The 12554-nt window shown below is 49.6% G+C and overlaps 1 protein-coding gene across 2 annotated transcripts in view; it reads right to left on the bottom strand.

Annotated features, from left to right (window-relative positions):
* LOC143770417 (Fc receptor-like protein 5) overlaps positions 1-12554 on the bottom strand; it is a 160831-nt gene that overhangs the window by 52685 nt on the left and 95592 nt on the right. For both annotated transcript variants that reach the window (XM_077260042.1, XM_077260034.1), the window contains exon 12: positions 72-365. In XM_077260042.1, the coding sequence (XP_077116157.1) occupies positions 72-365 (294 nt within the window). The remainder of the gene's footprint in view (positions 1-71; positions 366-12554) is intronic.

The following is a 12554-nucleotide window of genomic DNA, read 5'->3' as shown; positions in this document are numbered from 1 at the left end:
GTTGTAAAATGTAAAGAAAAACAGATTCTGGTATAAATCCCACTAAACTAGCTGATCCCACGTATTATTACCTTGCACATCAATGTCAAGCTTTTGGCTGACCTTCACAACATCATTACTGGTGCATCTAACGCTGCATGTATAGTTTCCTGAATTCATCTTTAGAGCAAATGCAATTTGATACGTATGAACTTCTCCATAATCCTGTATTTTTATTTCATCCTTGTAAAAAGCAAATTCCAACTTTGTGCTACCACGGAGAGGATTCAAGGTTGGATTTAGAGAGACATCACAGGATAGAGAGATCGGATCTCCTTCTATTATTGAAGTTGTTTTTGATTTTAGAACCAGATAGGTAAAAAATTCTAGGGGAACAAAAAAAAAAGGTTGACAAAAAAAATCAGATTAAATTCTGTGAAGTTAACTTTACACCAAAAAGATTCAGCCATCTCCAAGCGGGAGCTCTAGCGTCTAGTTTTAGAAAAATAGAAACAAGGGACAAAGAAGCAAGGAACAAAGAGCAAAACAGAAACCAAAGAGAAGAAGATGGAAGATGCTAGTCAATACCTTTCTTAGGTATCGTGTTTACCATGTAACCCAGGAATGATTACTGCTTTGGTTAAAGGGGTTGTCCGGTCTAAGTTCATATGTTCGCAGTCATTTTGTATGACTGCAGACTTATGAATCCCCCAGCCCATGCACTGTTTGCTGATAGGATTCGCCAGGTTCTGAGATGGAACCAGCGGATATGTATGCGTTATGCATACTCCAGGCCAGGGCCCGTCTGTGTCACTCCATACACTTGTATTTAGCAAGGCCGTGTCCTGTCTAGTAACGCGGCCCTCCAGTGAGCATGACCTTGCTCTATACAAGTGTATGGAGTAAGGCTGCACATGTAATGACCAGAGGTCCGAATAAGATCCAGTGAGTCACAAACCAAGACCAAGGCAGAAATCTCTAACGGTATTTACTCAAAGGCAAAATAATAAAGGTAATATGGAGAATATTAAGGCAGATGCACCCCAAATATACACCAGCTCAGCAGCAGCTGAAATCACTGTGCCACTCCAAGGTCTCCTGAGAACTGTATGCTACAACAGACTAGTAAGAAATTTACCTAACAGGGCAACCAAAAACAGGAACAAGTGTAAATTGAATGTAGTGTTAACAAGGGAGCCCCTGGAACGGCACACTGAGTATAACTTACACAACTCTAATATAAGATACACCTCTAAAGTCACAATTAAACACTCTGAGCAGGGATACCCGGGTATCTATAACTATTGGTACCGTATCCTGAGATAGATCTCCTCTCAGGCAGGAATCTGCACAGGCTGCAGCCAGTCCATATGTTCAGCGCCAATAAGTTACAGCAAGCTCCTCTTGTCTTGTAGGCGATGCCGAGCCCAAACGCCGGGGACTTAGTTAGTGGCCTCACAATGTTGTCTCTTCTTCTGTAGCTCCTAGGAATGCTTCCACGACAACCCGTCCGTCTCTGTATCAGCAGTCTGTCCAGACTTGTTTCTTCACTCAATGCACAGGGAATCACAGACTTCCAAATACGTACTGGGTTTGTAGTAAAGTCTCAGTCTTTTCTTAGATAAAGGGTTAGCTCTTCTCCAGGAAACGCTAGCAACAAAAGTCTCTCAAAAGCTTCTTTGCCTCCAAACACACTCGCAGTAAATCCACACACAGTCTCTTTTAAGATGTCACCGCAGCTTCTGCCTTTTCTTCCCGCCTTTCTCTCTCAGCTCTCTCTTCCTTCTTTCACCTTACACACGAGACACCAGACCCCACCCCCCAGCACACATTGTCTCCGGGAGTTTTTCAGGGTCTGTTCTCTGCTGCAGCAAGCAAAAACCACAGGGTCCTAGTGCCCTCTCAGTGGGACTACAGTTCACCCTCTTACATGCCACCCCACTAGAGGTTGGCTTCCTCGACATACCTTCCCACTCAAATTCAACTTGAGCATATCGCTGAGGCGGTATTCCTGCCGTAGATCGTCTAGTTCTCCTGAGTCCTACATCAACAGGTGCAACCTTAGAGGGAGCTAAAGTCTCTTCCGTGGTCGTGTTAGTGGGCGCAAGTGGAGTTGTGTCATCCTGCGGCTCGATGTTCTGTGATACAGCGTCAGGACCAAGCAGTTGACCTGATGCACTCTCCCCAACAACATCCTCCATATCCCCAACATTCTCATCACCCGAGGCCAGATCGGTCACAGGGGGCAAATAAGCAGGCGCAGGAGTCAGCACACCATCAAACTCAAGATTGGTCACAGGGGACAAATAAGCAGGCGCAGGAGTAAGCACACCATCAAACTCAAGATCATTCAGAGTTCCCGCCCCTTGGAACATGGCCTCTGGCTCTAGGGGGATAGGCGCCGAATCTTCAAACCAGCACCGTTGTAGCATGTTACGGTGCAAATTACGGGTGGGCCCCCCTGTCCCTACCGGTTCGACCTCGTACACTGGAATCTCAGGATTCACCTGTTTTTTTATCAGATACGGTATCGCCTCCCATCGGTCACTCAGCTTTCCTGACCGTCGTTTTGTCCTCACCAACACTCTGTCTCCCGGAGAGAACAATTCTGTTTGTACGGGTCGCGTGTCTCTATGAACCACCTGGCGAAGGCGGTCACCCACCACCTGATGCACCACCCTCAACCGCCGCCGATGCTCTCTTACCCACTCGGATGCAGTCCGAAGGGGGACGGAGGAGGGATCTGGCATGTTCAAATCCTCAATGTCTCGGCCAGGTCTACCAAACATCAACATGTGTGGCGAGTAACCAGTAGTACTGTGCACCCTGTTATTGTAAGCCCACATCAATTCGGGGAGATACTCAGGCCAGCGTGTCTGTTGCTGACTCTCTAAGGACCTCAACATTTGCAACAAGGTCCGATTAAAACGCTCACACGCCCCGTTACCCTGAGGGTGGTAAGGCGTTGTTCTCGACTGCTCGATACCATAGAGCTGGTGCAACTCCTTCATCAGCGTCCCCTGAAAGCAGGCCCCTTGATCTGAATGTACTCTCTGCGGACACCTGAACACTTGAAAGAAATGTCGGCACACGGCCTCAGCCGCCGACTTGGCCGTCTGATCTCTTGTCGGCACCGCCACAGCATACTTGGTAAAGTGATCTGTCATCACCAGGCAATAGGAGTACCCTGACGTAGAGTACCCTATCAACACATAGTCAATCATGAGTAGCTCCAGCGGAGCTGAAGTCTTAATAGACTGTGTGGGAGCCCGCTGCTCAGGGCTTTTGTTGAGCCCACAAATTCAGCACTGCCGACACGCGTCGGCCACAATCCCTCCCAACTCAGGGCAGTAGAGGACTCGCTGCAACCACTGAAGTGTCTTTTCACTTCCAAAATGGGCCCCCTTCTCATGCGCCTCACGAGCGACCACTGGACCCATCTCCACAGGAATTATCAGTTGATACCGATGCTGCAGCTCCGATGGCAGGTACACCTTACGATACAAAAGACCTTGTTCCCCACACAATTTATCCCATTGTCGAAGGAGTTTCATTCCTTCCATGGACAACTGAGCCTTGTCCTCTGCACTGGGCCAGACCTTGTTTTGTACACAACGGCGCACAAGTGCAACATCCGGACACTCATCCTGGACTTTTGTCCAATCTGAGGATGTTTTACCCAGGACACAGGGCATCCCGGTGGCCACCCCACTTGAGTGTACCACACTTTGGAAGATAGGTATCTGCCCCAAAGCTGGAGTTTCAGTGTCCTCAAGTTGTTCGTCAACATCTTCCCCTGATGACCCAAGGGGCACTCTTGACAATGCATCTGCATTGCCGTTTTCTCGACCAGAGCGAAATTTAATGCGGTAATTGAACTTGGCTAGTCTGGCGACCCACCGCTGCTCCAACGCTCCCAGTTTCATTCTCTAAGTGAGCTAGCGGGTTGTTATCTGTCATGACTAGCACCTTAGCTCCTGTTAGATACTCGGCGAAGCGTTCTGTCATTGCCCACTCCAGGGCCAGCAATTCCAGCCGGAATGAGCTGTAGTTAGCCGGATTTCGCTCGGAGTCTCTTAAAGACCTGCTTCCATAAGAAATCACTCGCTCTCGGCCGTCCTGCACCTGTGCTAGTACTGCCCCCAACCCATGAAGACTACCATCGGTATACAACAAAAAAGGGGTGTCAAACCGGGCATATGCCAGCAATGGAGCACTCGTTAGGGCGGTTTTCACTTCATCAAATGCCTTTTTCTGTAGGGGTCCCCATGGAATGGGGCGGTTTCGAGGACCCAGCGCTGTCCCTCTCAAAAGTTCGTTCAAGGGACTCACCACTTGTGAGAATTTAGGCACAAACCGCCGATAGTATCCTGCTAGGCCCAGGAAGGCCCGCACTTCTCGCAGGTCACAAGGAGGTGGCCACTCTTGTACCGCCTTAATCTTACTGGCTATCGGTAGTACCCCGTCCAGGGTCACCAGATGCCCCAAATATTCAATCTGGTTTCGAAACAATTGACATTTTTTTGGCTTTATTTTCAGGCCGTAGCTCTTGAGCCGCCGGAAAACTTGACACAGCTTCTCCAGATGATCTTCAAATGAGGTTCCGAACACCACAATGTCATCTAGATATATCAGGACTGATTCAAAATTTAGATCGCCTAAGCAATGTTCCATCAGGCGTTGGAAGGTTCCCGGGGCGGTAGCGAGGCCAAAGGGCATCCGGTTGAACTCAAAGAGCCCCATTGGCAAGACAAACGCCGTCTTGGCCCGATCTTTTTCAGCCATTGGGACCTGCCAGTACCCGCTTGCCAAATCCAACGTTGAGAAATACTTGGCCCGACCCAGGGCCGACAGGGATTCTTCAATACGGGGTAAAGGATATGCGTCCCGTACGGTGTGGGCATTCAATTTTCGATAGTCCACACAAAATCGGAGTGTCCCATCCTTCTTGCGGACCAAGACTACAGGGGCCGCCCAGGGACTCCGGCTCTCTCGGATCACTTGGTTGTCCAGCATACTGGCCACCATGCTCTTCACCTCTTGATAAAGCGCTGGAGGAATTTGACGATATCTTTCTCTAATGGGTGGAGTATCCCCCGTTGGAATCTCATGCTCAATCGTCTGGGTGCACCCGAAGTCCTCTCCATGTCGGGAAAAGGTCTCTTGATGTTCCCACAAAACTCTCTCCAACTGCTCCAACTGCACGGGGGTCAGCTTCTCCCGATCCACTCCCATCTGCTCCATGATCACATGACCATTCCATTCCTCCGTAGGAGGCTCAGTCCGGCCTACCTCGACCGCAAAGGTCCAGGATGACTGTTGGTCTGGTCGCAGTTCGAATCCTGCATTTTCCGGCACCTTTTCTGCCGGCACGAACAGTTCAGCCAGTATGGTTCCAGCGGGAATTGCAACAGCTTCATCTAAAACATTGATGCATCGGACCGGCACTCGTCCATTCTTCACAATCGCCAGAGACCGGGCCACATGTACCTTGGCAAATGAGGAACCCTCTCGGGCGGGCTCAAGTAGCACTTCAAGCCCATTCAATCTCTGTGCAGCTCCCACAGGCAGCATTAAGAGTTCCTCTTGTCTGGGTCCCAGCAGGATCGGGGCCCTCGAAGTCACTCAGACCCGGCCCACCCGGCCACCTGGGACCGCACTTTTCAGCAAGTCGCAACTCAGCACTAGACGGTGTAGAATTCTCTGTGTGGGTCGGTGTCTGGTCGCACGGGCCCAGTATCGGGGTCCTTCACTGGCATACATCTGGTGATTCAAGTCTCGCAGCACGTTCATTCCGAGCGTCACTTCCATCCCTCTTCTAGGGGGGGGTGATCCACCAGCACTACCCCTTTCTGTCCCAGCTCTTGACCAAACATTTTTAGTTGCATCCACACGATTCCCTTGACTGACAATTGACCATTATTTGCGGCGGTCAGTCGTATCACTCGGCCATCCTCTGGAATCACTAGTCGACTGAAGTATCTCTCATATACGTCTAGAGACATTATAGTAAATTCGGATCCCGTGTCAACCAAGCACCTCATCTTCCGCCCTTCAAACTCTGCTTCTATCACTGGACTACATGCAAACAAATCTTGCTCATTCCGTCAAGGGCTTTGTGTGGGTGGGGCCGCTGCTGCTTGCCCTCTCATGGCAGCGGCCGGAAGTTTAAAGCCGGCGACGGGGTTTCTGGGGCTGCAAGGTTCCCGGCAGTAACGAGAGATGTGTCCCTGGCGCCCACACTTCCAGCAGGTGATTGCTCCTCGTGGACGAGGGCTTGACTCATTCTGATAGGACGACCTGGCCGTCTGTGGGGTCACCGTTCCAGGGGGTGGAGCAGGAGGCCCCCGTGAGGGGGTAGAGGCGGGATCAACTGTCAGTTGAGACAATTTCAGCTTCAACTCCTTCACCTCAGCACGCAAAGCTTGTACCACGCTTACCAGCCCCTCTACCCCTGACCCTGATGACCCACCTTCCTCCAGCTGGGCACTGTTCACTGACCCCTCGGGCACATGGGCAGATTTCTCTTCCCTTTCCACTGCAGCTCGGTAAATCTGCCAGAAGGACAATTCTGGTGCAGCCCGGGCCATTTCCAACAGTTTGTCCCGGAGAAGTCTATTGGCTAAACCGGTGATGAATTGATCCCGGAGCAAGCGGTCTACCTCCCGGAATGCTCCCATGGCCCCCTGGTCTAGTCGCTGCATCTCATTCAGCGTCTCTTGCAAGATATTAGAGTACTGCATCAGGGACTCACACTCTCTCTGGGGACGATTAAAGAATAGGGACCGAAGCTGGGCCACACACGCTTGGCCCCCCAAACTCCCCTCTAACAGTTCCAAAATCTTTTCTAACGTATCCCCCTCTGATTCTGGGCGCACCATCACCATACGTCTAATATCGCCCTCCAGTGCATTTAATGCCAGCTCAGCGCGTAACGCGGGGGTCAAATTACACATGCGCAGAATACTCCGGATTCTCTCAGCCCAGTCTTGCAACGCCATATTGCGCCCGTCGTATTTCGGCATGTGCTGAAGTAAAGCTCCTACAGGCACATACCCTCCCGAAATAGCCGCGACTGCCAGGGGAACCCCAACCCCCGAGGAGGATGCGGATACAGCGGGGTCATTTCTACCCTCGCCCTCGTCCATGACAAACACTGGATCCTGCCGACTACGCCAAAAATGTACTAATAACCAGAGGTCCGAATAAGATCCAGTGAGTCACAAACCAAGACCAAGGCAGAAATCTCTAACGGTATTTACTCAAAGGCAAAATAATAAAGGTAATATAGAGAATATTAAGGCAGATGCACCCCAAATATACACCAGCTCAGCAGCAGCTGAAATCATTGTGCCACTCCAAGGTCTCCTGAGAACTGTATGCTACAACAGACTAGTAAGAAATTTACCTAACAGGGCAACCAAAAACAGGAACAAGTGTAAATTGAATGTAGTGTTAACAAGGGAGCCCCTGGAACGGCACACTGAGTATAACTTACACAACTCTAATATAAGATACACCTCTAAAGTCACAATTAAACACTCTGAGCAGGGATACCCGGGTATCTATAACTATTGGTACCGTATCCTGAGATAGATCTCCTCTCAGGCAGGAATCTGCACAGGCTGCAGCCAGTCCATATGTTCAGCGCCAATAAGTTACAGCAAGCTCCTCTTGTCTTGTAGGCGATGCCGAGCCCAAACGCCGGGGACTTAGTTAGTGGCCTCACGATGTTGTCTCTTCTTCTGTAGCTCCTAGGAATGCTTCCACGACAACCCGTCCGTCTCTGTATCAGCAGTCTGTCCAGACTTGTTTCTTCACTCAATGCACAGGGAATCACAGACTTCCAAATACGTACTGGGTTTGTAGTAAAGTCTCAGTCTTTTCTTAGATAAAGGGTTAGCTCTTCTCCAGGAAACGCTAGCAACAAAAGTCTCTCAAAAGCTTCTTTGCCTCCAAACACACTCGCAGTAAATCCACACACAGTCTCTTTTAAGATGTCACCGCAGCTTCTGCCTTTTCTTCCCGCCTTTCTCTCTCAGCTCTTTCTTCCTTCTTTCACTTTACACACGAGACACCAGACCCCACCCCCCAGCACACATTGTCTCCGGGAGTTTTGCAGGGTCTGTTCTCTGCTGCAGCAAGCAAAAACCACAGGGTCCTAGTGCCCTCTCAGTGGGACTACAGTTCACCCTCTTACACACACACAAGTCGTGCTCTGGCCTTGAGTATGAACACATAGGTACCCGTTGCTCCCAGCTCAGAAACCAGCAAATCCCCACATCAAAAAGTGCATACACTGGGGGGCAGGGCCGGACTGGCCATAGGGCACTTCTGGCAAATGCCAGAAGGGCCGGTGCCAGTGGTGGGCCGCTCAATCCGCCGCCCCCGCCGTCGCATTCAACTATACCGGCGTATAGACGCCGGTACAGTTGAATGCAATGATGGAGGAGAGAGCGTCTACAGACGCTCCTCTCCCATCATTCCCCGCTCTGCCTCTGACACTGCGGGTGCGCGATGACGTCATATCATCGCGCACCTGCTGTGTCCCGGGCAGACTGCAGCTGCTGAGACAGGAGCAGGAACCAGGAAGCAACGCTGGGCACGAGGAGAGGTGAGGAGAGATTTTTTTTTTTCTGGACTGTGGGGCCATTCTCGGAGGAGGTGAGGGGAGGAAGAGAAGAGATGTGGGCTGTATATAGTTCTCTGTGGGCTGTGCTCTGTGCTGTATACTACTGTGGGCTGTATATAGCTCTCTGTGGGCTGTGCTCTGTGCTGTATACTGCTTTGGGCTGTATATAGTTCTCTGTGGGCTGTGCTCTGTGCTGTATACTACTGTGGGCTGTATATAGCTCTCTGTGGGCTGTGCTCTGTGCTGTATACTACTGTTTGCTCTGTGCTATATATAGTACTCTGTGGGCTGTGCTCTGTGCTGTATACTGCTGTGGGCTGTATATAGTTCTCTGTGGGCTGTGCTCTGTGCTGTATACTGCTGTGGGCTGTATATAGTTCTCTGTGGGCTGTGCTCTGTGCTGTATACTGCTGTGGGCTGTATATAGTTCTCTGTGGGCTGTGCTCTGTGCTGTATACTGCTGTGGGCTGTATATAGCTCTCTGTGGGCTGTGCTCTGTGCTGTATACTACTGTGGGCTGTATATAGTTCTCTGTGGGCTGTGCTCTGTGCTGTATACTGCTGTGGGCTGTATATAGCTCTCTGTGGGCTGTGCTCTGTGCTGTATACTGCTGTGGGCTGTATATAGTTCTCTGTGGGCTGTGCTCTGTGCTGTATACTGCTGTGGGCTGTATATAGTTCTCTGTGGGCTGTGCTCTGTGCTGTATACTGCTGTGGGCTGTATATAGTTCTCTGTGGGCTGTGCTCTGTGCTGTATACTGCTGTGGGCTGTATATAGTTCTCTGTGGGCTGTGCTCTGTGCTGTATACTGCTGTGGGCTGTATATAGCTCTCTGTGGGCTGTGCTCTGTGCTGTATACTACTGTGGGCTGTATATAGTTCTCTGTGGGCTGTGCTCTGTGCTGTATACTGCTGTGGGCTGTATATAGTTCTCTGTGGGCTGTGCTCTGTGCTGTATACTGCTGTGGGCTGTATATAGTTCTCTGTGGGCTGTGCTCTGTGCTGTATACTGCTGTGGGCTGTATATAGTTCTCTGTGGGCTGTGCTCTGTGCTGTATACTACTGTGGGCTGTATATAGTTCTCTGTGGGCTGTGCTGTATACTGCTTTGGGCTGTATATAGTTCTCTGTGGGCTGTGCTCTGTGCTGTATACTGCTTTGGGCTGTATATAGTTCTCTGTGGGCTGTGCTCTGTGCTGTATACTACTGTGGGCTGTATATAGTTCTCTGGGCTGTGCTCTGTGCTGTATACTGCTGTGGGCTGTATATAGTACTCTGTGGGCTGTGCTCTGTGCTGTATACTACTGTGTGCTCTGTGCTATATATAGTTCTCTGTGGGCTGTGCTCTGTGCTGTATACTGCTGTGGGCTGTATATAGTTCTCTGTGGGCTGTGCTCTGTGCTGTATACTGCTGTGGGCTGTATATAGTTCTCTGTGGGCTGTGCTCTGTGCTGTATACTACTGTGGGCTGTATATAGCTCTCTGTTGGCTGTGCTCTGTGCTGTATACTACTGTGGGCTGTATATAGTTCTCTGTGGGCTGTGCTCTGTGCTGTATACTACTGTGGGCTGTATATAGCTCTCTGTGGGCTGTGCTCTGTGCTGTATACTACTGTGTGCTCTGTGCTATATATAGTTCTCTGTGGGCTGTGCTCTGTGCTGTATACTGCTGTGGGCTGTATATAGTTCTCTGTGGGCTGTGCTCTGTGCTGTATACTGCTGTGGGCTGTATATAGTTCTCTGTGGGCTGTGCTCTGTGCTGTATACTACTGTGGGCTGTATATAGTTCTCTGTGGGCTGTGCTCTGTGCTGTATACTGCTGTGGGCTGTATATAGCTCTCTGTGGGCTGTGCTCTGTGCTGTATACTGCTGTGGGCTGTATATAGCTCTCTGTGGGCTGTGCTCTGTGCTGTATACTGCTGTGGGCTGTATATAGTTCTCTGTGGGCTGTGCTCTGTGCTGTATACTTCTGTGGGCTGTGCTCTGTGCTGTATACTGCTGTGGGCTGTATATAGCTCTCTGTGGGCTGTGCTGTATACTGCTGTGGGCTGTATATAGTTCTCTGTGGGCTGTGCTCTGTGCTGTATACTACTGTGGGCTGTATATAGTTCTCTGTGGGCTGTGCTCTGTGCTGTATACTGCTGTGGGCTGTATATAGCTCTCTGTGGGCTGTGCTCTGTGCTGTATACTGCTGTGGGCTGTATATAGTTCTCTGTGGGCTGTGCTCTGTGCTGTATACTACTGTGGGCTGTATATAGTTCTCTGTGGGCTGTGCTCTGTGCTGTATACTGCTGTGGGCTGTATATAGCTCTCTGTGGGCTGTGCTCTGTGCTGTATACTACTGTGTGCTCTGTGCTATATATAGTTCTCTGTGGGCTGTGCTCTGTGCTGTATACTGCTGTGGGCTGTATATAGTTCTCTGTGGGCTGTGCTCTGTGCTGTATACTGCTGTGGGCTGTATATAGTTCTCTGTGGGCTGTGCTCTGTGCTGCATACTGCTGTGGGCTGTATATAGCTCTCTGTGGGCTGTGCTCTGTGCTGTATACTACTGTGTGCTCTGTGCTATATATAGTTCTCTGTGGGCTGTGCTCTGTGCTGTATACTGCTGTGGGCTGTATATAGTTCTCTGTGGGCTGTGCTCTGTGCTGTATACTACTGTGGGCTGTATATAGTTCTCTGTGGGCTGTGCTGTATACTACTGTGTGCTGTATATAGTTCTCTGTGGGCTGTGCTGTATATAGTACTCTGTGGGCTGTGCTGTATATAGTACTCTGTGGGCTGTGCTGTGTATAGTACTCTGTGGGCTGTGCTGTATATAGTACTCTGTGGGCTGTGCTGTATATAGTACTCTGTGGGCTGTGCTGTATATAGTACTCTCTGGGCTGTGCTGTATATAGTACTCTCTGGGCTGTGCTGTATATAGTACTCTCTGGGCTGTGCTTTATATAGTACTCTGGGCTGTGCTGTATATAGTACTCTGGGCTGTGCTTTATATAGTTCTCTGTGGGCTGTGCTGTATATAGTTCTCTGTGGGCTGTGCTGTATATAGTTCTCTGTGGGCTGTGCTGTATATATTACTTTGTGGGCTGTGCTGTATATATTACTTTGTGGGCTGTGCTGTATATATTACTCTGTGGGCTGTGCTGTATACTACTGTGTGGACTGTGCTGTATACATCTACGTGGGCTGTGCTGTATACTACTGTGTGGTCTGTGCTGTATACTACTGTGTGGTCTGTGCTGAATACTGCTGTGTGGGCTGTGTTATCTACTACGCGAGCTGTGCTATAGTATGCAGGCTGTGCTGTATACTATGCGGTTTGTGCTATATAATATGCGGGCTTTGCTATATACTATGGGGAGTATATTATATTCTATGGGGGAGGCCATGTTATGTACTATGTGGCTGTGTTATATACTATTGTGGGGGGTATATTATATTCTGTGGGGGAGGCTGCGTTATATACTATGGGGGGCTGCATTATATTCTATGGGGGGCTACATTATATATTATGGGGAGGTGGGCTGTATTATATTCTATGGGGGTTACATACTCTGTGGGGTGGCTGCATTATACTCTGTGGGGTGGCTGCATTATACTCTGGGGTGGCTGCATTATACTCTGGGGTGGCTGCATTATACTATATGTGGGCTGCATTATACTGTATCGAGGACTATGGGGAATACGTTATACTATATGAAGAACTATGGGGTGCATTATACTATGGGAAGTGAATTGTACTACATGGATGACTGTGGCGGTGCATTATACTATATGGAGCACTATGAGGATTGTATTATGCTATATGGAGGACTATGAGGAGTGTATTATACTATGTGGAGGACTGAGCAGTGTATTTTAATATATGGAGGACTATAGGGAGTGTATTATACTATATGGAGGACTATGGAGCACATTATAATATATGGAGGACTATGGGGTGTATT

Source organism: Ranitomeya variabilis, chromosome 1 (genome assembly GCF_051348905.1).
Source record: "Ranitomeya variabilis isolate aRanVar5 chromosome 1, aRanVar5.hap1, whole genome shotgun sequence".
Lineage (NCBI taxonomy): Eukaryota > Metazoa > Chordata > Amphibia > Anura > Dendrobatidae > Ranitomeya > Ranitomeya variabilis.
This window is presented reverse-complemented; position numbering and strand designations above follow the sequence as displayed.